The sequence below is a fragment of the Oreochromis niloticus genome, linkage group LG22, assembly GCF_001858045.2.
Source record: "Oreochromis niloticus isolate F11D_XX linkage group LG22, O_niloticus_UMD_NMBU, whole genome shotgun sequence".
Lineage (NCBI taxonomy): Eukaryota > Metazoa > Chordata > Actinopteri > Cichliformes > Cichlidae > Oreochromis > Oreochromis niloticus.
Window position 1 is genome coordinate 35,704,658 of NC_031985.2, and position 25,468 is coordinate 35,730,125.

The following is a 25,468-nucleotide window of genomic DNA, read 5'->3' on the forward strand; positions in this document are numbered from 1 at the left end:
ACGTACAGTCACGTGGGCATGCTGCGTGAGCATTCAAACTGAGTCTAAAGTTTTCGTGTGCGAATTGAAGCGAGTGCTCTCCAATCATCAAAAGTAACAAAGTCATTGAACACGTTTATACAGTTAACTTTACGTTTATCAATCATATATCACAGATTTAGAATTTTTTGTAGTACTAAGCAACTACAGAGCGAAAGTCTGGGTCAAGCGCCGCCGAGGCGACGGCAAGAACAAAGGAAACCTCGAAGCGTTAAAGCTAGCTTTGTAAGGGAATATAACGAAGAAATTATGAAACAAAAATGTTTTCTTTGTTGATATACTTTGTTCGCAGTGCAATTTATTTGTTGCCGGATTGTAAGAAGTAGACACAATTTCGGGCTCCCACATTTTGTGGGAGCAACGTAAATAACAGTAAAAAACTCGTTAATGTACAACATTAACGAGTTTTTTACTGTTATTCAAATGCAAACATGGAAATAACGAGTAGGAAAAAAAAATCATTCATTCTTACCTTATACTAATCGTGGTGCAGGCCAGTGCAGTGCATGACCTGATGCCTCCTCCGGTCAATTCCGCTGAGAGTAAATCAAATGTCCCGCTCTACTGTAGAAGACAATGAATACCTGGGGGGATGTACCAATGTGAGAGGGGTGCTGCGGAATAGTCCAAGTGATCGCTGCTTTAATTTCCCGGTCAACTATACATAAATTGCACGTAGACACGATTTTTTAAAGCTGGTGAACTAGACCAAGTCATTGATAACAAATGAACAATAAATCTACTTTCTCTGGTACTTTATACCTGATCAGTTGCAATGCAATTTAATGCTCAACTACAAATCGATGGTTTTTGATGGTGACCGGAGCCGAATGATCGTCAACTATAAATAGACGTTTTCTCGACGTTGTTGTTGTCACCTGGTCGACTATAAATAGATCAAATATCAATGACAAAAAAACAATGGTGAATCAACATCGTTACAACGTCTCTATAGTAAGACCGTCGGTTTACCACAGTATTTCAATGTTGTTACAACATTGGCATTTCAACCCCAACCATATACGACGGTTCGGATGAAAAATCAACATAGATTCAATGTCGTCTTGCTATCTGGGTGTGAGCCAAAATCCAGGAGTTCTATGTGTCCTGGTTCTGAGGGTCTCAGTCTCTGCTGCTGGCTTCCTCTTTTGTATCATGGAGAGCCCCATCTCTTCAGCAACTGACGGTCATGATGGGACATGTCTCCTTCCCTGATGTTGATCCTCAGAATTGCTCCGTGTCCACTACTGGCCTTCTGGTTGGGCTCCTGGCTGGTACCCAGAGTGTTTTTGTGTCCGCTGTTGGCCTCCTAGCCACCCTGCAGAATTCCTTCATCTCTGTCATTTAGCCACCCATGATCCCCCAGAGTAGTTTCACGTCTGCTGCTGGACACTCTATCAAGGTCTTGCTCGGTGGCCAGGAAGACCCCAGAGCTGCCTTTTTTTCTTTGGAACTTTGTTCTGTCTATTGTTGTTCTTTTGCCCCTTTCCAGTTCCCGTCTAGGCCGTCTCTTAGACCCCCTTCATCCACCCAGATCAAGTTGGAATATTCTACTCCTTGTTCTTTTTTTTCAAACATTTCAAAATGGTGAGTCATTACAAACGGCTAACTTGAATCTGCTAACTTGTCTTTGAGCCTTTGAGATCATTGGTGAGTTTTCTCTGAAATCAGTTTGACCAGTTCGAAAGCTCCAAGATGAGTGTTCCTGGTTTGTTCCTGGTTTGTGCCTGTCATACAAAGATGAACTGCAGTGGACAAAGAAGCAGCCTTAACTGGACATGGAAGTTCAAGATGTGAACACTGTAAACTCCATACCTGTCTGATTGAGATCAGCAGATTAAATGACCCAATTCCAATATTTCGTTAGGGGCAAACAGGATAAATCTCCAGAACATCCACCACAGGTTTTGCTGAAACATGGGCTGCAAACAATTTTTCCAAATCCGTTTGGGAACTGGCAACTGGTCTTTACAGTTCCTAGACATTATTGGCCACTGTCACAGGAAGATGGGGTGCTCTACAGTGATAAATATGCCCCTGCCCTGACTTTTTATCTAAGTGTCTCAATTTTTTTCTGATTTGGGATTGTATTATTTTAAATATTAGCTACTCTTCACTTGTTCTGTATTATATCTAGAATTGAATTTCAAATTCTTCTTCTCATATACAGTACAAGTATGATATCTCAACAGAGAACTTTCCTCTCAGACTGCAGGCTTATCCACTACAAAGTAGACTGGGAGGAAGACAACTCTTCTGTGGAACCAGTTTCCAGTTTGGATTCAGGAGACAGACACCCTCTCTACAATACAAAGACTATTGTTGTGATTTGGCATGATATAACATTTTTAACTGAACCGATGTTCCCAGAGTTTATAGATATGACATAATGTGGGAATTGTCTGCCTTGCTGCAGACTCGGTCTCTTACTCTAATCCTTCAGACAATGTCAGCCAAAAGATGTTTATTAATAACTAACTGGGGCTTAGGGGGGAATAAGTGACACATTCAACTCCCTGGCTATCTACCCTACTCTTCCCAGGGGAGATCCATTTATAGGCAGCAAAGGCCAGGTCATGAAATACTGTCGCAGGGGAGGCATTCCTTCAACAGTGTCAGTTCGTATTGCATTTGTTCTAGCTAACAACCAACCATCTGTCACGGGGACATTTCATTAAAAAAAAAATATATACTTGAAATACTATTTAAATTTTAAGAGTTTTTAAATTTAATTGATACTGTGTTTAGTTATGAAATTACAAATGTAAGTAAAATTCATTTATGTAGTGTTTTTAATAGAAATCATCAATTGTTTCTCAATAAAACAATAAAAATATAATAACAATGTAAAATAATAGAATACAACATAAAAAAATACAAAATGACAGTAAAAGAAATAAAGTTGTTCATTAATTAACAGATATTTTCTGTAATTATGGAAGTTTTGACCACGAAAATGGGTAAAAACAGTATATATGATTTTTATGGGTTCATCTTTGGGTATTAAACTTTCAAAAGCTATGATTATGGTAATTTCCCAGATGCTGTTTTATATTACCATAACTGGTAAAATAGCAAAAAATAATAAAAATAGAATGCGCAATGTATCCACAAATTTATTTAGTGTGAACAATAAAAGTTAAATAGCTGTGAAATTACAGGATTGCACCATTAAAATAAACCCAGCATCATTTTATATTACTTCACATATAACTACTTCAGAGAAACAAAAGAAAAGTTTGTCTGTGAAGGTTCTCCATCATCCAGGTCATCATAGTCTAAGGAGCTTGGAAAGAAAAGCGTCTGGACTTCTTTAGGTTGCTTGAAGATGTTTCACCTCTCATCCGAGAAGCTTCTTCAGTTCTAAGGTCAAATGGTGGAGTCCCAGATTTAAGCCCTGTGGGAGTTTCCCCCCAAAAGGGACAAAAGGACCCCCTGATGATCCTCTACCTAATCACATGAGCCAAGGTGTGAAAACAGGTGTAGGTCACAATCAGCCAGGGTTTAAGGTGAGCTCATTGTGAAACCTGGCCCCACCCTATCATGTGATTTCCTGAGGTCAGATGGCCCAGGGTGTGAGTGGGCGTTAAGGCGTCTGGGAGGGGATCTCAAAACTGGATTATAGATGGCAGACTCATCCCTGTTGCTGTTAGCAAGCTAATTCCATTAGTAGAAATATATCTAGCTTATAATTAAAATTGTGGGGGAAAAAACAACAGCCAGTTTCTTAACAAAAACATTTCTGCTCTGAACTGGAAGAAAAAACCCTGAGTAGAAGCTCACATCAAGACAGTAGCTCCTCAGTTCACAGTAGCATCGCGCAGCTAGCATGCTAACAGCACATTTGAGTTACCCACCCCCTCCCTTGCTGTGCTGAATCATAGCGTAAGGCGAATCACTCACTCACTCACCCCCTCCCTCCTGGCTCACAGCTCAAACGAGTTGAACGAATCACTGACTCACTCACCCTCTCCCTTCCTGTTACGAATCACTCACTCACTCACTCACTCCCTCCCTCCTGGCTCACAGGTTCTTCTTCTTCTTGGTTGGCAACCAATGTTAAGGCGCTTTGCCGCCCCCTGGCTCACAGCTCAGTGGACATTTAGATGAGATATATTTGACACATTTAAGGAAAATACCAATAAAATAAAATAAAAATAAATAAATGTTCCCTTTAGAATTTTTTTTTTGCTCTTTTTTGCTCTAAAAAAATAGTTGTTTTCTTTTACAATCATTCATCTTAGCAGTAGGATTTACATTAAAAGAGAAACAAATTAAGTTTGAGTGAAAATATACACTTTTGCACTCTCTGGTCAACTGACTCAGTGACTCAAATGACTCAAGAAACCCAATTCACTTTGGTGAGTGACTCATTAAAACTCGATTCAGTAAAAAGAATCGAATTTACCATCACCACTCTCCTCTACAAATAACTTCTGCTTAGCTTTCCGAGCTTTCCGAGCTTCCCTCGGGTCCTCTTAATTGTTGTGACGCGTGTTCGAAACGCAGAGAGGTGCGCTCGATTTGCCATACGGAGCAGCGCAAGAGTAAAGCACGAGGGAGGTGCTAATAATCGGCTCAGTCATTTTTAATGATCGTTGAAAGCCCAGATCGTAATCTAGATTAAAATTCGATTAATTGAGCAGCCCTAGATTTATCTATTCAAGTGTTCCACGTTCTCACACAGACGGTTGCTGTTTCTCTAAGCAGAATCATGATATGAATTCTGGGGTCAAGGAATATTTAAAGTGAAAAGGTGAATTTGCTCAGTTTACATTTTGTATAGCAGGTTCCAAGTCTCACTGCAGAAATCAGAGATCTTTTGAATGTGTTGCTTACTGTCACCATCAGCTTTCATCTTCTCTGTTACAATGTACATGAAAAGTACTGTAGTCAGTATGTTCCTGATAGATTCTTCCCTCGGTGTTCGTGTGCTCTCTCAGTGTTAGTTATTATGTCAAATTCTTGTCTCCATGTCTTACATTTAGTTTTGCTTCCTTTGTCTTTCAGTGTGAATATTAGATAAATATGTAGGACTACATTTGTTCAATATCTCTAAAATCATAAATGTCCTGTTTCAGAGTGAGACAGGACATTTATTACTTCCAGGCTGGACTACTGTAATATAGTGTTATCAAAATGTCCTAAGATCTGCCTGAAAAGCCTTCAGTTGATCCAAAATGTGATTCCTTCCTAAATCCAGAATCAAATTTAAAGTCCTTGTCCTCACATGCAAAGTCTGGAAGAATCAGGACCTGTCTTATAGTACCATAGTACAATACCAGAGTACTTTATAATGGCACTCTGTATTTGTTTATACACCACTCTGCACTTAGTCGTTAGTTATTATTTATCTCTGGATCTCTGCCACAGTATGCTTTTGTCCTAATGTCCTGCTGGTCGTGGCAGACGGCCTCCACTTGTTACTTCTGGTGAAAAAGGAGTCTTTTCTTTCCACTGTCATCAAGTGTTTTTTCATAGGGGGTCGTCTGATTGTTTGAGTTTTCTTCGTATTGTTGCACGGTCGTTCATTAATGTGACTGTTGTTGTGATTTAGTGGTGTGTCAAAAAGGTCCAGGACCCAGTTGCAGAGGGAAGGTATCTGTCATGGTCCTGGGTCGGTGACCCAGTGTTTTTGGTTGTTGTACTTTTATTTTTGATAGTTCACTGTATTATGACTGTTGTGTTTTGGTTTCCCAGGGTTTAGTTGTGTTCCCTCTGTTGGTGTTATCCCTTCCTGTGTGTCCCCTTTGGTGTAGTAAGGTCTCTGTGTTTTGTTTGCGTTTCTGAGTCTGTGTCATTACGTGTATGTGTTTCCTGTTTTACTTTGAAGGTCTCTGTCTGATGTCAGTGCGTTCTGTTTACGTTTCCTCTGCCTCGTCAGCTGTGATGTCTTCCAGGTGTGTTCCCCTCCTGTTTCCCATCCCTTGATTCCTGATGTGTGTTTTTATAGTGTGTGTTACCTCGTCCTCGTTGCTGGTTCGTCTGCGTCTCTCCGTCCGTCTTTCTGTGTATTTCCCCGTACCTCCCTGCATATCTGTTTCTGGGTAGTTTCTGTTAGTTTTTCCCAGTTTAGGTTCTCTTAGTTTCATGTTCACCCTCGCCATCCCTGTTGTATCCACTTTTGGTTAAATCAACTCACTTGCACCAGAGCTGCCGCATTTTGGGTCCTAAATAATTCTCACACTGCTTGCCCCGGCAACCCGTGACAGTATCAGCAACAATAGTTGATAATAGTATTAAAGGTAGAGTTAAAGTCTAGGAGGAGCAGCCTGACACAGGAGCTGCCCATCTTTGTGAGAGCAGATCGTCAATACTGACCACTCTGCATCCAGTGCACAGTGACTATTTTTATGGCACATCGGTCCATGTTAGTGTATGTAGTGGGTCATAACTAGCCCCTTAATACATTTCATGACATTGCTGCTGCACTCTTGATGCCTTCAGACACACTGGCACTGTCTGAAAGAGTGAGATGTTAAAATATCTGTTCAGACTTGTGTGAGTTCATAAGCACGGTCCCTCTGAACCCTTTTTGGAATACTGTTTGGGCCTTTTGCTTTTGCTTTCTGGGGGTTGATGCACGGCAGTGAGACAGTGATTCTGGAGCTGGAGGAGGAGATTCAAAGAAGGGAAAGGAGCCAGTAGGCTCTGTGAAGGGTAACTGAGGGACACTCAAGATCTCACTTACTATAGTCAGTGATGCACTGAAGAATGGCAATAGAGTGGTTGTTGACTTTGCATATAAGGACTTCATATAGGACTTCGTGGGCAGCACGGTGGCACGGTGGTTAGCACTGTTGCCGCACAACAAGATGATGAGTTCAATTCCACCGTCAGGCCGGGGTCTTTCTGTGTGGAGTTTGCATGTTCTCCCCGTGTTTGCGTGGGTTCCCTCCGGGTACTCCGGCTTCCTCCCACCGTCCAAAGACATGCAGCTTGAGGGGATAGGTTAATTGGAAAATCCAAATTGTCACTAGGTGTGAATGTGCGAGTGAATGTGAGCGTGAATGGTTGTCTGTCCCTGTGTCTTAGCCCTGCGACAGACTGGCGACCTGTCCAGGGTGTACCCCACCTCTCACCCTATGACAGCTGGGATAGGCTCCAGCGCCCCCCACGACCCTGAAAAGGATAAGCGGCAGTGAATGGATGGATGGATGGATGGACTTCATATATTCAACATGACTAATTAAAATTTCTCATCTAAATATAATTTAGACTTGCAGTTTTTATACATCCTTTAAGGATGTTCAGTCTATTAGGATGAATCACATTGAAATGAAAGCAAGTATTCATGTTTTCTCCCGGAGCTCCACCTGGAAAGGTTTTTGGGAGGGAAAAAAGTAAGTTTTGTCTTTCATTTTCTCTTTTGGAACTTTAATGTTTCTACACTTTGAAGGAAAAAAATACAAAAAGAAATGAATAAGCTCCAAACTAGCTCCATGTTAGCCATGAACAGGCCAGCTAGGGGCTATAACAAGACACCATAGTAATATCCTGGCCATCCTTTTATTTTGGTGAACAGTAAACAGTATGCACTCGGATGATGGAGGATGTAAAGTGGTGAGCTGTGGGAGTGAGATATGGAAAGGAGTGGTCATGTTGTTCTTAGTGTCATTGTGTCTACTGACCTGAAGGATCCCACGTCTTCAGCTGATTCAAGTCTTACACTATTAAGGATACTTCAGCCTGTATACAGCAGCTGTTTCCTGTGCCTGCTGCTTTGCAAAACAATCTCAACCCCAGTTCTACCATTTCAAGCTGTTCGTGTCATTTCTTAAACATGAACATTTCTGTTGTCAGTGGTGCTTTGCTGTGTTTCATGACAGTGTCTTGGTGCTACTCTTTCTCCCTCTATGCTTTCCATGTATGTGCATGGAAGCACAGACAACAGTCATGACAAAAGTGGTCCTGAAAACACATTTCATTTCTGTCCTTTTCCTTCCTTCTTCACAGCTACATGATAAGGCGAAAGAGCAGATCAAAGATATTCTGAGGTGCTTGTGTGTAATATGGAGGTTCACTTTCCAGCTAATCTGTAGAGCACAGTTGTGTGTGATTTTGGGGGAGTGTCTCCTTGTCTGTCATATAAATAGTCTGCTGCTTTGTTAGAGTTGGTCTCTCTTCCAGTTTGCCAGTCTCAGGTTCTGCACCAATTAGTATTGAGTTTTTACACCAGGAAAACGCTACTACACATCAACAAAAATGGAGGCCATCAAGAAGAAAATGCTTATGCTGAAGTTGGACAAGGAAAATGCGCTGGATCAGGCGGAACAGGCTGAAACAGACAGAAAAGCAGCTGAAGACAGAAGCAAGCAGGTAGGTCACACAGGTGCAAATGACATGAAGTGGACTCATCAGTCTGGTGGTTTATATGAGCTTAGTATGTGGTGTAGTTTAGTTCAAATGTGAGCATCTTGTACCATGAGAATGATGAAAGAAAATTGGAAAGAGTTCTTCACTGGGTTACAGCTGAAAGGTGACTTTTTGAGACTTTCCAGAGCAAGTTACAAGACCCAGTTATGTTTTATCTGTGGTTTTGGTGGATGGTAGTCGAACAAGGACCTGAGTCTGCTGCTGAGGAAAGTCTGTCCAAAAATGTACATTAAAGTCTAACTCTGTTTCATGTCCCACGCTATCAGCATGAAGACGAGCTTCTACAAATGCAAAAGAAGCTGAAAGCAACAGAAGATGAGCTTGATAAATACTCCGAGGCCTTAAAGGATGCTCAGGAGAAGCTTGAAGTTGCTGATAAGAAAGCTGCTGATGTGAGTAAAACAAATTCACAGTGGTGTGTTTGGTGCATTTCATAATACCACATTATTGATAACTGACCAACCCTTACATTCTGAAAGTATAGAAGAAATATCATCGCGTCTCTTCCACAAAGCAAACAGATTAGCAGGGTGCTGACGTGGATGTGACTCTTTGGGAGATGATGATTTTATCCCTATTTTATGACTGGGAAGGGCAAGAAACTGTAATAGATAATGCAGTGCTCTCTCAGTGGCGGCATTGTGTCTCACACAGCATGAACTGATGGTCAGTGTAAACCAAGCCAGTTTGAGTCCCTGTTAGCCTTGCATTCCATTCTCATCATGCCCTGTGCTTACTTCTCACAGCTGCTGGGGGGATTCAGAGGCCTTTTTTAGCTCTGATGTCAACCACCCAACCTTGGCAGTGAGATTAACAATTGTTCAAGTCCATTTTAGGTACCCATGCCTCCCCGATCACAGTAACTGACGGCCTTTATTTAATGGATGTAGCCTAATTTAGGCTCATTCACTGTGGCTCTCACAGCACAATAAGAAGTGGACTATCATAAACCAATGGGCCATTGTACTCTACTTTTTCATCTGTTTTACTTTAATACTTCAGCTCATGCTACTCCTACAATGTTTAGTTCTCAAAGGTGTCCATCCAAATGGTTCTCTTCACACACTTTGAGAATTTAAACTATGAGCGTCAGATTCACAGGACAGACTCTCTGTCAGACATCGCTGGACAGTGAAATACAAATGCAGGCCATAACAGGCTGAAGGGGGGGGGGCAATGGAAAACAAAAAGATGATGTGACAAAATGACTTTTTATACACACACTCTGGGGTGGTTAGAAATGAGACACCACTGACTCAGATTAAACTACAGAAAAGAGGGTGGGGCAGACAATCATACACAAGGAAACACAAGACAAGAGTAGAAGGTCAGACATGAGGAAAGTAATGTTCAAAGGGAGGAAGAGGAATTAACCAAAAACCCATAAATAACACAGAAACAGACTAAATATAACAGAGACAGAAGAGGAAATGGGGGAATATCTTCTGAGAGAAGCGATAGTTATTTCTATTTCTCCATATTTTTGTTGGTTTATTTGTTTTATGTTATCCATACAAATAAGTGTTCAAAGCCTCTTTTGGACAGATGTCTAATGTTATGATCAGAAAGTCATTGGTGCCCACAGGTGCACACCAGTGGTGAGGCGGTGGAGTCCTTTTGTTGAATGGCTGAGCCCGGGGGATTTCTGAAACAGTAGACCAGAAATCCAGTCGAGCCAGTCGAGCCATGGCATTAATTACAGAAACTCAGTCCACTAATTTAGCTCATAGGTACAGTCCGTATGTTTTTGGACAGTGGCACACTTTTTGTAATTTTGCCTCTAATTTTAAATCAAACAATCAAGATGCAAATGAACTCACCCCTTCCATTTTATTTCATGTAGTTGAACAAACATATTAACTGTTTAGGAATTATGGCAGTTTCTACACATAAAGCCTCTTTTCATGAGGAGGTGTGGCCTGCTTCCTTGTTACTCTATCACATCACATTTTCAAAAATCCTTTCTTCCAAAAAATATGGCAGTTACATCAGATGAGAATCGTACAAAAACATAAATATATATATTTATACACATATTTAAAAGATTCCAGGGAAAAATGAATTTTATTTATCTGTCCAATGGATAGTACTAATAGCTCTCATTTTCCAGAGTGTCGATCATGGACATGATTTACCAAATAAATATCTTTTACTATCCATCAGTACTCCGTTGAATAAACCATAGCTTACAGGGTTTAGTTTGCTGTCAATGATAAAACCTGTTGTTCTGTAGCAGTCTAACAATAAATGTTCAAAGGTTCCACCTTCATCGCGGTACAGGACCTTTTCTTATAGTAAGTTAATCTTTCTACATTCTCTTGATTCATAATTAACACCATGACCTCATCAGCACAAGCCATGGCTGCCATTCTGTATGAATCACAGATGTTATTACAGACCACTGGAGTTGACGGGCTCAACCTGAGGATCCATCTCATTTTGCTGCACGGTAAAGACCAGAGACTCGATCTTCCAGGTGATAGATCCAACGATGAGGGAAGCTGGAAGGATTGGTTTACTCTCTTTGGGGAGAGAGAGCATCTGCATTGGTGCTCCACGAGTCTGTATAGTTAAACTGGGCAACCAAACAAAGACCACCTGGCTTGGAGTGAGTTTGATCATTTTGCTGGTTGGATATATGCCAGGCTCTTGTGGTCATCCAAACAACAAAGGGATGTTCAGTTTCCTCTTCAAGTGTCTCCATTCTTCCAGTGCCAGCTTCACCACCAGCAGTTCTCCCCTCCCCATGTTGTAATTGTGCTTTGTGGGTGACAGCTGATGAGCAAAGAAAGCCAAGGGGTGCATTTTTATCAGCAACCCTCTGGGATAACACTGCATCTATCCCAGAATCCAAAGTGTCAACCTCCTCAATGAACAAGAGGGATGGAGTGTGTTGAGCAAGAATGGGCGCAGAGGCGAACAGATGGTCGAAGGTTTCCCAGACTGAGACATTCCACTAGAAGAGTCCTAAGAAAAGTCGGACTTTGCTATTGTTCCCGATAAACCAGCGATAGAAGTTGGAAAAACCTAAAAAGTAGACACTGTAGATGTTTTTTGGATATGGGAACACTGCCTGCACTTTCACCATGAATTTACCAGATTCAACTATCTTTTGGAGCAGAATGTCCTGATTTGAAGTGAGGCCACAAAGAACTCACTCATGTTCTCCCCACTGTTGTCATTGGATGGTGATTGCATCCTGGTGCAAATCAGTGTCTGTTGAGCCCATTGTGGTCAGATTGTTGTGTCATAAAACCAGCAGGACCCACTCATAGATCACTGAGAAAACATCATGACTCAGTGTTTCTTTGTTTATGAGTTCTCATTTGGTATTGTTTAGTTTCCTTGTTCTTCCCAGTTTAATCATTTGTATTTCTAGTTCTGAATTTTTTGTTCCCTTTTGAGTCCTGGTTGTCTTGGTCTGGTCTGTGTTCTCCCCAGCCTGTCATGTCTGTCGCCCTCTCCATCTTCTCAGTCTGTCTTGTTCCCATGTCTGTTTCGTCCCAATGTCTGTGTATCTTAGTCTGTGTCTTAGTATGTTTCCTGTTTTATTTTGGCAGTCTCTCATCCTATGTTCAGTGTGTTGAATTTTGCTTCCTCCCTTCCCGTTAGTCTGATTATTTCCTGCTGTGTTCCCTCCCGTTTCCCATCCTCTCACTATCCTGTGTGCATTTAAGGCCTCAGTCTCCCTCTGCTCACTGGTGTGTCGTCCACTGGCTGTGTTTCCCAGTGCTCCATGTTCTCCTCGCTGCTCATTTCCAGTTTTCAGTGTTTAGTTTTTGGTTTTTGTGTGTACAGAGATAAAGCTGCCTTTTCCAGTTTATCCTCTACAGGTTTGAGTCCTGTACCTGGGTCCCACCTCTGCCTGGGTCCCACTCTTGACAGACATAGCTAAGCATTTTGCAATCTGGCGCCATTTGTTACAGCTGAAATTTCTTAGGTATCGAAAAGCAGAAATTAGGTTTTCTTGGCTTTTGCAAACCCAAAAAAACTCAAAAGTACACAATACTGTACACAACAGTACTCCAGTGCATAATGCATCTGTGCGTGAACAAGTCAGTTAGGCAAAAAATAGCGATTCATGATGGAAACTGCCTTCAAGCTCTTGAGACCTGCAGGAAATGTGGTTTTATCGAGGTGGATTTTTTGGTAGCAAGACAGAAAACACAGAATTCCTGCTAATGTTGTTCAAATGAGAATCGTAATTCTAGTCTTCGTGTGCTGCTGGTTCAGTAAATTTTGTTGTTGCATGATGAAACTGGCAGTTCATGTGCATTCAGCAGAGACACTGTTTGTGTACATGCCATCTTGTGAATGGGGGATCTGCATTTTGTGTTTACATCTTTTCACTTTCACCTGCTCTTTAATTGGTTAAAGAGTTATTCTAGCTGTTTTATTTTGCCCTTTCAATGCTTGTAAGCCTTGGTATATTTTAGAAATGGGTCTAATTGCTAAAATAGATTTTTATGCCATTAGGAAAACATTCAAAAAACCCGACACAGCTCCTTCAAGATCTTTCTTTTAAATATACTTTCCATGTTATGTCTAATTTGTTAAAATCTACAGAAGTCTTTATTTGTCAGTGCTTTTTCTTTCAAATCTTCAAAACCTTTTTAATTGGTCCCATTAAGTAAATCAAAATATTTAACCAAACCCATAGCTTTCCATTTCTTAAATCAAGTATCCGTTATATTTTGGGGTTGTGTGATTTCCGCTGTATGAGTCTATAGGGCTCCTGGTCTGGTTCTGTCTGACCACATTAAACGAAGTCCGAGGAGACGTTTGTATGCAGGGACTGGATTCATTAAGGTGTGTGGAGAGGCTTCTATCGCCTATTATTGCCTGAAACCGAATATGACTTGATATTTGAAATATATGAAAGTTGTGCATAAGATGTATTCCACCTGTGTGCACTTTCCTGCACCTTAACATGCCACCCTGTATTCCTTCCTCTTCTTGAAGCATGTGTTGACCAGTCATTTCCATCGTTTTGCTGAAATCACTTCCTCATCACTTGTGTTCCCATGTCTGTTAGAGTTGACACCAGTTACCACTCATTACCACTATATTCAACTTTTCTGACTGTGGAGAACACGCATTAACATTCACCTATTTGATGTACAGCTTTGAACTAATGATCTGGTCTGACAGACTCTTCACCTGAACAGAACTATTCATATACACTTCCTTCAAAATAACCCATAATCGAGTTCTCGCTCTAGGACAGTTTGAATCCACCTCCAATGCTACTGGCCTCATCACTTCGACCTGGTCTCTTGTACACACAATATGTCTGTTTTCCTTCTCTTCATAATATCTCCCTTTATGAGTCCATACATACTCCTTACTCTCCTCCACGTTCCTGCATTTCTGTCTTTCTCGATGCCTCCTAACGCACCTTCCCTCCTGAATCTTCCTTTGTCTTTGGCCAACAGTAGCACCCTGTCTTTGCCCTAACACTCAAACCATTTCTGCAGCATTCCAGCAATCAGGTATGTATCATGGAGTGGCCAGACCAGACCCATTCCTCAGTAAAAGTAAGTTGGAGTTTTCTAAAAGGCACCTGAAGCACTCTCAGACCATGGGAAACAAAATTCCCTGCTCTGATGAAACAAAGACTTAGCACTTTGGCCTGAGTGCCAAGCATGATGTCTGGAGGAAATCAGGCACCGCTCATCACCTGGCCAACGCCATCTCTACAGTGAAGCATGATGGTGGCAACCTGCTCCAAACTGCTCTGGACCTCGGAGAGGAGTAAAAGGTCATCTTTCAACAGGACAAAGACCGTAACCACACAGTCAAGATAACAAAGGAGTCACTTTAGGATTACTCTGTGAATGTCCTTATGTGACCTAGCCAGAGCCAAGACTTGATTTACGACCTGTTAAATCTAATATTTGTTAATATATGTTTTCAAAAAAAAGAAAAGAATTTCAAGCAAAGGATTTTTCATGTTGTCATTATGGAACATTGTATGTTGAATTTTGAAAATGAATTCAATCCATTTTGGAATAATGGTGTAATATGACAAGATGGGGAAAAAGAGACGCATTCAGAATACTTTCCGGCTGCACTGTATCATGATAAGTTTCTGGCTGAGTACATCATCCTAATCCATTGAAAACCAAAAGTGAATTGTAAAAAAAGAGAATATGTAAAGACATTCTTTGGAACAGCTTTGTCCACATCCACATTATAGTCTCAATTTCTTTGGAATAACATGCAATACGCTTCTATCGGGAAATGCTGATTTTACTGTGTTAGACATGTGCAGCGTATGTAACAGACTGTTTTTCCAATTAATCTGCTCCTTGTATTCTCAGGCAGAAGCAGAAGTGGCTTCCCTCAACAGGCGCATCCAGCTCGTAGAGGAGGAGTTGGACCGCGCTCAAGAGAGGCTGGCAACAGCTCTGCAAAAACTGGAAGAAGCTGAGAAGGCTGCTGATGAGAGCGAGAGGTGACTCTGCTGTGACCTATTATTTTTATTGTTCTTCTACGATGAGTATCATAAGTCAAGCGTTATACACTCAAAAAAAATGAAATTGGGTGGTTGTTACATGCACAAGATCCAAACTTGTAGTATGAACTAAATAATTCCATGTTTCTATGGTGAACGTAATTAAATCATGTAGCATCTGCATGAAATTCAGCAACGTAATTTGTTCTTGTTGAGATGACATCATACAATCTAGTAAGAGTGGTTAGTTGCCTGGATCCAGCCACTCTTACTAGATTGTATGATGTCATCTCAACAAGAACAAATTACGTTGCTGAATTTCATGCAGATGCTACATGATTTAATTACGTTCACCATAGAAACATGGAATTATTTAGTTCAAATTACAAGTTTGGATCTTGTGCATGTAACAACCACCCAATTTCACTTTTTTGAGTCAGCTCACGAAATCCACAAGATCACATTAGATGTCAAACCACAGGAAAATCAGTGGGGTTACAAGAGGCAGACAACCACTCCACGTGTATGCTGTTACTATTTCGTATGGTTTAACTTGTCAAGGACAACAACATAAAGCATCATCAAGCATAGCTTTCCTACTTTTGTTAAGTCTGTATTGACAGATTAATGCCATGGTGGTTCGTGCTGTTGCCTCAGAGCAAGAAGATCCTGGGTTCAAATCCACAATGAGGCGAAGTTTGCAGTGGGTTCTCTCTGCGTACTCTGGTTTCCTCCACAGTTAAAAGTCATGCAGTTGTAAGGGTAGCTGGTTATTCTAAATTACCCAAAGGTGTTGAAGTGCAAATGGTTGTTTGTCTCTGTATGATAGCGACCTGTCCAGTCTGTACCCTGCCCCTGTTACCCTATCACTTCTGCAGCCCAGATAAAGATAAGAAGATGGGTGGATTGGAAGTTGCTGTAAATCCGTTGAATCTTATTTTTGTTGAACATTATGTAATATGAATACAACATGTACTACAGACATAAGTTACATTTCATTCATTCAACAAGATTATCATTGGTGTAACAAACAAATATTTTACTAGTTCATGTAACAAGACTGACTTTTGATGTGCCAAAGTGTTTAAACAATATAAGATGAATTTAAATCAGTCTAATTAGACTAACGTGGTACAAACATGTTGGTTGAACAAAAGTCAAATTAATTGAATGTTACTGTTAATATTATGTTAAACTTACACACTTATATCGTGTTGACACAACACAACCAAGATGGATTAATAAAACATGATTTGTTTAGATGGAATATAAGTGGCAAGATAAAATTACGTTCATCCAATGACTTATTTTTTTGAGTGGAACAGCTTGAATGTCAGTGACCACACTTTTCATGAACATACTGTGCTAGAACCACACGAAAAAGACCTAGAACTGAAAATGTATCTTAATATATCAGCAAAAAACTCCATAGATGTTGAACAGCTACTGAGTATTTGACCTTAGTGCAGACATGGAAGTAGATGGAAAATTAAACCGCAAGCGAGCTCTTTATACTGGCTGATCAGACTTTATACAAAACAGGCACAAGGAACTAAACAGGAAACCTAAACTGGGGGTACACTAGAAACCAGGAACACTTGGAGACACGAGGGCAGGTCATCAGACCCATGACTGGAACAACAGGAACATAAGAGACACTAACAGAGTGTATAGATAAGAGAAGGGGAGATGCATAGAAACACAGCTGGAGCAAACTAGACAAACGTTACAGGGGAAACAAAGCTGAACACAATGCAGATGAGACAAGGACTACCAAATTAAACAGGAAACACCACACAGAGCGAGAGAGCGAGGGACATGACGGGCTGGGGAGAACACGCAGACAAGACCAGGACAACGAGGACACGAAATGGAACAAGTAACTAGAAATGCAAATCATTAAACTACGAAGGAAAAGGAAAAGCTACATACACGTGACTAGAAAGAAGTTACATAACAAACTTAGAAATAGCGCGAGGACCCAAATCGCAAAGACCAAACAAACAAATATCAACCTTGACGAGTCCAACAGAAAACAGGGATCCTTACAATTGGACAATCTGTGTAACCTCTGTAAAGTCAAGGTATCGCCTCATGCTACTGGTACTTACACCAACACCAGCCAAATGCAAAACTAGTAAAAAAAAACCAAACAAAAAAAACATTCAGAAAAGATGAGGAGGGAAAAAAGTCAGTGTCCTCCACCTGTTAAACCTTTCCTGTTTAGGGGTTGTTTCATTGTTGCTTCTCTGGTGCACTTGTTATTTTTATTAAGACCAAAGCAGCTCAAACAATCCCATTTACTACTTAACTTACATATTTGATCACCACACTGGTGAGGAGGAGAGAGACCAGGAAACTGACCGTGAGGATGGATCAGAGGAGGAAGCGTCAGAAGCTGAAGATGGCACGGAATATAATCCAGATAAAGAGGAATGATGATGACGATTATGGCCATTGAATCCTGGTTTGAACTGTTCCTGATTAATCAAACATGACCAATGTGTAGGGGCAACAGTTTTACAAAGACAACTGGAAGAAAGGCATCACAGCATACGTGGGTCTTCTGATTTTCATCGGAGTGAACAGATCCAGAAACAGATCTACCAGCAGTTTGAGGGATGCAGAGTCTGGTTGGACAATTTTTCCAGGCCACAGTGTAACTCTGGAAATTTTACATGCTGTTATGGGTGATTCGCTTTGACAGCTACAATACTATTCAGGGTCATCATCAGCAAGACAAACTGTCAGTGATTAGAGGTTTGGGATGAGTGTGTGGAATAGCAGCCACTCATCACGCATGTCCAAGTCCAAATATCAGTTTGTCTGGTGACTAGTAGGGGATGCTGCCCTTTCGAAAAGTGTATGCCAAGCAAGTAGTCTAAATATGGCATAAAGATATGTCAGAAGTGTAGTTTTGGGATAATTTCCTAGTCACACAAATAAAACATTCCCGTTCACTTTTGGCCAGGACAACAACAGGTGTTGCTTTATGTGACTATAAAAGATTTTAAATGGCTAAAAAAAAATGTTCGTAACGTTGTAACTTATCCAAAGTAGCCTGCGATAAACAGTAGACTGTGTTTCATCTGATCATTTCTCATAGTCAAAATAATCCAGAAGTATTGTTTTTTTCAGATTAATGAGACATACAAAAACTGTAATGCTCACAAGAATGTAAGCTGATTACAAAAATCTAACACAACAAATAGTGATAATATATCTATTATTATAGTTTCTATAAAGAGTCCTAATGGAACAGCCACTTCTGATCGGGGACACAGAATTGTTTTACGTGAAATGAACAAAGCGTGAGGGTTAAAAATGTTTTAGCAATGTATTTGTATTGTCAGAAAGTAAGGAATGGTTTGTCTGCACAGAGGTATGAAGGTCATTGAGAACAGAGCTCTGAAAGATGAAGAGAAGATGGAGCTCCAGGAGATTCAGCTAAAGGAAGCTAAACACATCGCCGAGGAGGCTGACCGCAAATACGAGGAGGTGAGTTTTTTTGTTCTTGTCTATTGCAGTCTGCTGTAGTGATGCACTTTCTTTGGGAACCAAAGACATTTGAAAGGAGCTGTTAACTGTATGTACATCTGTGTTGTTGTTATTACAATAATACTGAAAAATAACAAATCCACGGTGCAGGACCTTAAACTCTCACACTTTCTATTCAGGTTGCTCGTAAACTGGTGATTGTAGAAGGAGAGTTAGAACGTACAGAGGAGAGGGCAGAGCTGGCTGAGGCGTGAGTACATATACCGTGTTACCTACTCATGTTTTTTTTTTTTTTTTGAAGGACAGAAGCAATTATTTCCTAGGTGCACTGCTTCAAGTGTTTACAGGTTTTTTTTACATATCATGGCAAACGTTTAAACTGTGAGTTTTCCACACCAACATGTTTTTATCTTATAAAAACTCTAAAAGTAAATGTGCTGAGCTGGAGGATGAACTGAAGAATGTCACCAATAACCTAAAGTCCTTGGAGGCCCAGGCTGAGAAGGTAAGGAAAGGCCAGAGACACTGAAAGTAAACATATAATCAAAACGTGACTCAGACAAATTCCTGGAACGTTCCTTTTTACACATAACAATAAAAAAGCTGACACAGTACACACGGGAGGTTTACACTCAAACCAAGGTGCCCCCCCTGTGACACTTCACCATCCTGCAGACATAGCAGACATCTCCCTCTGAATAATCTTCTCCTTCACCACAGTATTCGCAAAAGGAGGACAAGTATGAGGAAGAAATTAAGATCCTAACTGACAAACTGAAAGAGGTGAGCAAGAAAGAAAAATGACCTGTAGATATTCTAAATGCTGGATTTATTAATCATTTTATTTATCTATTTAAAATATTTCCTACATTTAAGTCAGTGCTGCGCTCTAAATGTTTTGATGCTTGAGAGCTCAACATACTGCTGCATTTCTGTTACTTCTTCAACTTCGTTGTCTGATCAAAAGTTGTTGCTTTAACAGGCCGAGACACGAGCTGAGTTTGCTGAGAGATCTGTGGCCAAGCTGGAGAAGACAATTGATGATCTGGAAGGTAAAACACTCATTTCTCAACAAAATTCACCCTTTAATTACCATATTTTTCGGACCATAAGCTGCACCGGATTATAAGACGCACTAAGCGAAACAAAGCAGTCAGATAAGTCCAACTTTATTCAACTCATTCTTCTTGCTTCCTCCACTTCTGTACCATTGATTCATTAATGCTGTATTCTATCACAGCTGCTCTATTCCCATGTTGTTGCAGTATATTAATGACTAACCTGGTATTGTGGATGGATTATCTCAGTTGTTCTCCTGACTGAAGTTTGGTCCGTTTACAGCATCCTGCCATGAGATTGCATTTCTCCCTAACCATCAGGAACCCTCACGTTAAACTCTTGGTTTTTATTACCACTTTTCATCTTAAAGCTCAGTTTTTTTTAAATAGAAACCATTGGGAACCTTCACGTTAACTTTTATCAAATGGGAAAAAGTGATAGCAGAGCTGAACATTTAGATTTTTCAGAAATCTCTCAGTCAGAACATAGTTAATGAATCCTGTTTTCATGGATGCCTGGATGTTAAACTTAATTGTTACACCTGGTAAAGCAGCAACACTGATCATTTTATTAAAGACGAAAGAATTTAGACAGTTTTTAACTCTCAGTGATGCTGCAGTGTTCGTTTGACTTGGACCTGAAGGGGACGGAGTTTAGGACCCAGATTACTCCGCGAGGCTCCTGACTACGGTAGCCGTAATGCTCCAACAATCCATCAAGCTGTGCGGCTTAGTAGCTTAGCAACGTCGGACTAAAACATTTTTGACAGATTTCTGAGCTCCATGTATCACATAAAATCGGTTCGAGGTCAGTAAGAACAACCTGAATTCATACATAAGGCACACCAGATTATAAGACGCACTGTTGATTTTTGAGAAAATTAAAGGATTTTAAGTGCGTCTTATAGTGCGGAAAATACTGTATACAGAAAATTCAGAAATTGTCCGCCAGAAACACAGATTTATACATTTTTTTTGTGCCTAATGTTATTTTTACATTCACATAAACTATAAATTTGGGGATTTTTGACATGGTAAAGTGTAATGTCAAAACATCTACCAACATAACACTGGTTGCAGCAGGCCAGTTTCTTGAGAGGTAAAGGTCAGCAGAGGAATTGAACTTTACATCACTGTTCCTGATGTCAGTCTGAACTGTTACTCTCTTAGCTGCATGGCTCCCTTTAGGTACTGTTCCATGTTTGACTTCCACAGAAAAAAATAAGGGAAAATGTTATTTACACATTAGCAAAATAAAGACAAAAATAAAACAGAGTGTAAACTTGAAGGGAGAAGAAAAAATAAAAGTGGATGAAGCAAAACAGATGGAGAGCCAGAAAACAAGACTATATAAATACATATATATATATATATATGTATACATATATATATATAGATATATATATATATATATATATGTGTGTGTGTATATATGTGTGTGTATATATGTGTGTGTATATATGTATATATATGTATATATATATATATATATATATATATATATATATATATACATATATACATATATATATATATATATGTATATATGTATATATATATATATATGTGTGTGTATATATATATATATATATATATATATATATATATATATATATATGTACATATATATACATATATATATATATATATATATATATATATACATATATATATATATATATATGTATGTACATGGGAGGATGTCTCGAGTAAGTTCGGTTGTGATGAAGAGTCCAAGACAGTGAGCAGCACTAACACAGAAAGCGATGCTACTCTTATTAACTGGACTCTTCTATTTAAGAAAGAACTGCTTAGTTAATTTTTTTATAATGCAGTATTTCACTGTGAATGTTTCTGCAGATCAGTTTCAGCCTCTTTGTTCAAACTGTCTGTTTTCTTTCTTCGTTTTTCTCTCTTGTCTGTGTTTATACCCACAGATGAACTTTATGCACAAAAGCTCAAGTACAAAGCCATCAGTGAGGAACTGGACCATGCCCTTAATGACATGACCTCTATGTAAGTTGTGACAGCACATGGATGACCAAGAGAGTCTTGCACATTGAAATCAACCACTTTGTGATTTAATAATGATTTGTGCCATAAAATATGCATTAGTAAATTGATTTCAGAGCATCAGGCTGTCCATTTTACTGCATTAATTTTTTAAAAAATGCTTTAGAAAATTACAAAAAGCTTAATTTTTGTTAAATTAGGTTTTTAATTGAGTGTTTAATCTTTTTTTTTTTTTAAATAAACAACTAAACATTAAAGAGTTTGATAGTGTTTTGCCACCCAGAATAAGTGCACTGTAAACTTTAAGGTCATTGAGATACTGATGTTCTGTGTGGCCTCTTCTTACTGTTGATAGACAAACAGTGGGTACAGAATTCAGACACTATTGAAGGCTCATATGCTTGTTCTGGGACCTCAAAGATGATGCCACACTATCAAAAACACACTAAAGGTTTAAACTGACTATGACATTACTTGCTGACACTGTAACGAGGGGCTGAATCTAGACTTTAGATAGGTGATGCTATGGCTTTGCAAAGGCCATAAAGGAAACATTAAACTTGAGGATTTGTTTGTTGTTTTCCGTACTGAGTCAAATATCTTGTCAGCAAATTGAGCACCTCTGTTAAAGCTGACGCTGACGGATCATCAATGAGTTCTTTTGTCGTGGCCACCTTGTTATCTGTAAATATAGACCTGCTTGTAAAACATATTGAATGGCCTGTCTATGTTGCACTTGTGTTGCCTGCATTACTAAGATGTTATTTGAGATATAAATGCACTTACACACTGTCTTTTGCTTCTGTTGTTTTCAGCTAAATGTTCAGAATCTCCACCAACCTTCCAGGTTGTGACCTTTTCTTCTGCTGACCATTACTCTCAGCTCTGCGTCTGTGATCGCCTACCTGTATTTACAGTATTCCCACTATGTCCTCTAAGTTTGCTCCTGTGCAATTAGCCTCTTATGGTTCAGTTGTCCATGAATAATTGTTTGTGCTCATAAATGTTGTCTTGTTTTGCTCTTCATTGTGCTTCTGTATCAATTCTGTGCCCTATCCCTGTTTAAGGAAACGTCTCTGGGTTACGTCATCTGTATTCATGATTTATTTTCTTAGTCTGAAGTTATTAATATTTGTCTTGCAATTTCGATGGGAGTTCTGCAGTCTTCAGTCCCTAATGAATGCTTTCAGGATTTTCTTGTCTCAGGAATTCATGGAAAATTTCGTGAACAAAACCACATCTGGATAGAAATATCACCAACCTATATATATAAACATATATATATACTTATATATTTTCCTGAATTGTGAATTACAAAGTATTATGATGTAAAGCCTCGGTGAAAGTATGTCTCATGTTCATTTGTCTGTCAGCAAAATAATTTGAACACTTTTGGAATTTGGTGGAGACGTGGAGCACAGGCAAAAAAATAAAACCATTTACATTTTGTTGCAAATCTGGATCTCTTTGTTGGAAATAACACGAAAGCAGAGATTTGCTGCACTGGTGTTTTAAACTTTTTGAAAATATAAATGAGTGGGGTATCTGCAGCATTCTGCAGTCGCTGGTCTGTGCATTAAATATCTAATTTCTGGAGCAACAGAACAAACAAACAAAAGCTGCTGAAGACACCGAAAACATGACTTGTCATTAAATCATATGGTTAAATATTAAAGGTGAAATGCTGTCGATGCTGTGTTCTGGCCTGGTGGTTAACATGGAAAATTTACATTAATTTTACTCTCCGTTTGTGCACACTGCACATCGATGATAGCCTGCAAAGCATTGTGAGATGTAAGAGCTACAGACTTTTCTAAAGAAATGTACCTGTTGCCAATTTTTGGAGCTAAATGTGAAAAGCAGCACTGCCTCATTGTGCCTGTTGACACTTTTACTGGAAACATGGACTTACCTGGGATCCCCCTGCCTGCCCACTCTCCTCCTCCAAGAGACACTATGATGTTCAACAACTGTAATCAACCCTTAGCACTTGCTGCCTTTAACCACCTCTCTCCCTACCCGCAGATCCCAAAGCCCCCAGTACAATAATCACACTGGGCCAATGCACTTGTGGGCTGACGGGTCAATATTATTATGTTTTTCTTTGTCAATATAATTCGACAGGCTGAAAGCGAGCTTAAAGGGCTGCTTCACACCGTCTCTACCAGCACTGAGAGCAGCATATTCAGCCATTTTCATTACCGACTCTTTGAGCGCCTTGAGACAACTGCTGTTAGGATTTGATGCTATATAAATAAAATTGAATTTAATGTAATTGAACTGACTCTGGATACACAATCAAATTTACTAATGCAACAGGCCCCTTCCCTTAGCTTTCCTTTGAACTCACACACCTTATAGAAGAGTTTTACATGGATGGAGTGGATAAAACTGAACAAACAAAAGTAAAAAGAAAAGCTAAGAGAAAAATATTAAGAAATAGTTCTTTTTATATATGTGTTGAATTAACTGGCATGTTAAGAGCTACACTGTCAACTAGTAACAAGCTCTCACAGTCACAAGAGGCTGCTGTTTCTAACATTAGCTGTGCAGAATTGCAGGAGGAGTCCCAACAACAGAGTGAGGAATAGGCAGAGAGCAGAGACTGTGATTCCAAAATCAGATGTAGGGGTATAAGTACGAAGGTAGATTCACATAAAAGGAATAGCTACTTTGACCATGAACCACTCTAAAGTGAACCACTCGCGCTGAAGTGGAGCCTTTAATTGGCACTCATGCTGTCTGATGATCTGCCTGAGGTATTGCCCTCCTTCTTTCCAGTGTTCACAGAGCCTCAGGATGAGTGTAGCTGAAGATGAACTGTGCGTGAAGGTGAAGTCTAACTGTACAAATGGATCAAGATCAGCATCAGAATCTTCTTTATTTGGCCACATTTGTGCACACAAACAAGGAATTTCACTCCTGATGGAATGAGATGAAGATTAAGATGAAATAAATAGGTCTGGGGAAATAAAAATGGGGGAAATGCAAAAGAAAAATAATAAAAATAAATAAATAAATACAAACAAATATTTAGGATTTAAGAGTTAGTAAGGTGATAAATGTAAAATTTACAAAGTAAAAAGGTAATGGGGAAAGTTCCTTTAAAAGTGCCCACCAGCACAGCTCAGCTTAAAGACATTTTAATAATGGCCCTATAATAACGACTCAGTAAACAAAAAATTCAATAACCATTCTAAATTTACCTGCTTGCAACAGAAGTGAATCAAATGTTTCTTTTAAACATTGTGGCCCGATTGTGGCCAGAGGTGGGAAGTAAGAAAATACAAATACTTCATTACGGTATTTGAGCTGAATTTTCAGGTATTTGTACTTTATTTTCAAAATGTACATTTAAACGTTAGTTCAATGATATCATTGTATGTTGTGGCCCTCTATGCTGTTGAGTAGGTTTGAGGGTCACAGATACCAACAGGCTTAATAAACTGATCCGTAAGGCCAGTAATGTTGTGGGGATGGAGCTGGACCCTCTTAAGGTGGTGTGGGAGAGGCGGATGTTGTCCAAGATGAGGACAATGTTTGACAATACCTCCCACCCACTCCTTGACATGCTCACCAGTCACAGGAGCACTGAGAGATTCAGATTACCCAAATGCACTAGTGAACAACACAAGAAATCAGGAATTCCTGCCCATGGCCAACTCCCTGTAAATCTCCTTCATCTAAAGCACGAGTACACACTGCAATAGTTGCACACTGTTACTGTTTGCACATCCTCTACAGAGAAATTAACAAAGTATATCATGATAAGAGGGCACCGCAATGTCACCAGCATATATTTAATTTGTGTAATATACTGGGATATTTATAATTAGAATTATTTGTATCTATCAGAGCTAGATTGTTATATTTTTCACTTTATTGTATTATTGAATTTAGTTTAGTTACTTGCTGTTCTTACTGTCTTGGAGCAGCTACTATATTTCCAGCTAGGGAAAAGAGTGAAAGAAAACTTCTTTCAGATTTGCCCAAGTGCATCTTGGTCTATGGTTTGTGTCACTTTTGT

The 25,468-nt window shown here is 39.6% G+C and overlaps 1 protein-coding gene across 1 annotated transcript; it reads left to right on the plus strand.

Annotated features, from left to right (window-relative positions):
- Positions 1–8,142: 8,142 nt before the first annotated feature.
- On the plus strand, positions 8,143–22,897 carry LOC100703747 (tropomyosin alpha-3 chain). Its single transcript, XM_005459730.3, has 10 exons — positions 8,143–8,358; positions 8,682–8,807; positions 14,739–14,872; positions 18,253–18,370; positions 18,550–18,620; positions 18,800–18,875; positions 19,091–19,153; positions 19,353–19,422; positions 21,366–21,444; positions 22,257–22,897. The coding sequence occupies exons 1-10, from the start codon at positions 8,245–8,247 to the stop codon at positions 22,258–22,260; spliced, it is 855 nt and encodes a 284-aa protein (XP_005459787.1). The 5' UTR covers positions 8,143–8,244; the 3' UTR covers positions 22,261–22,897.
- The last annotated feature ends 2,571 nt before the right edge of the window (positions 22,898–25,468 follow it).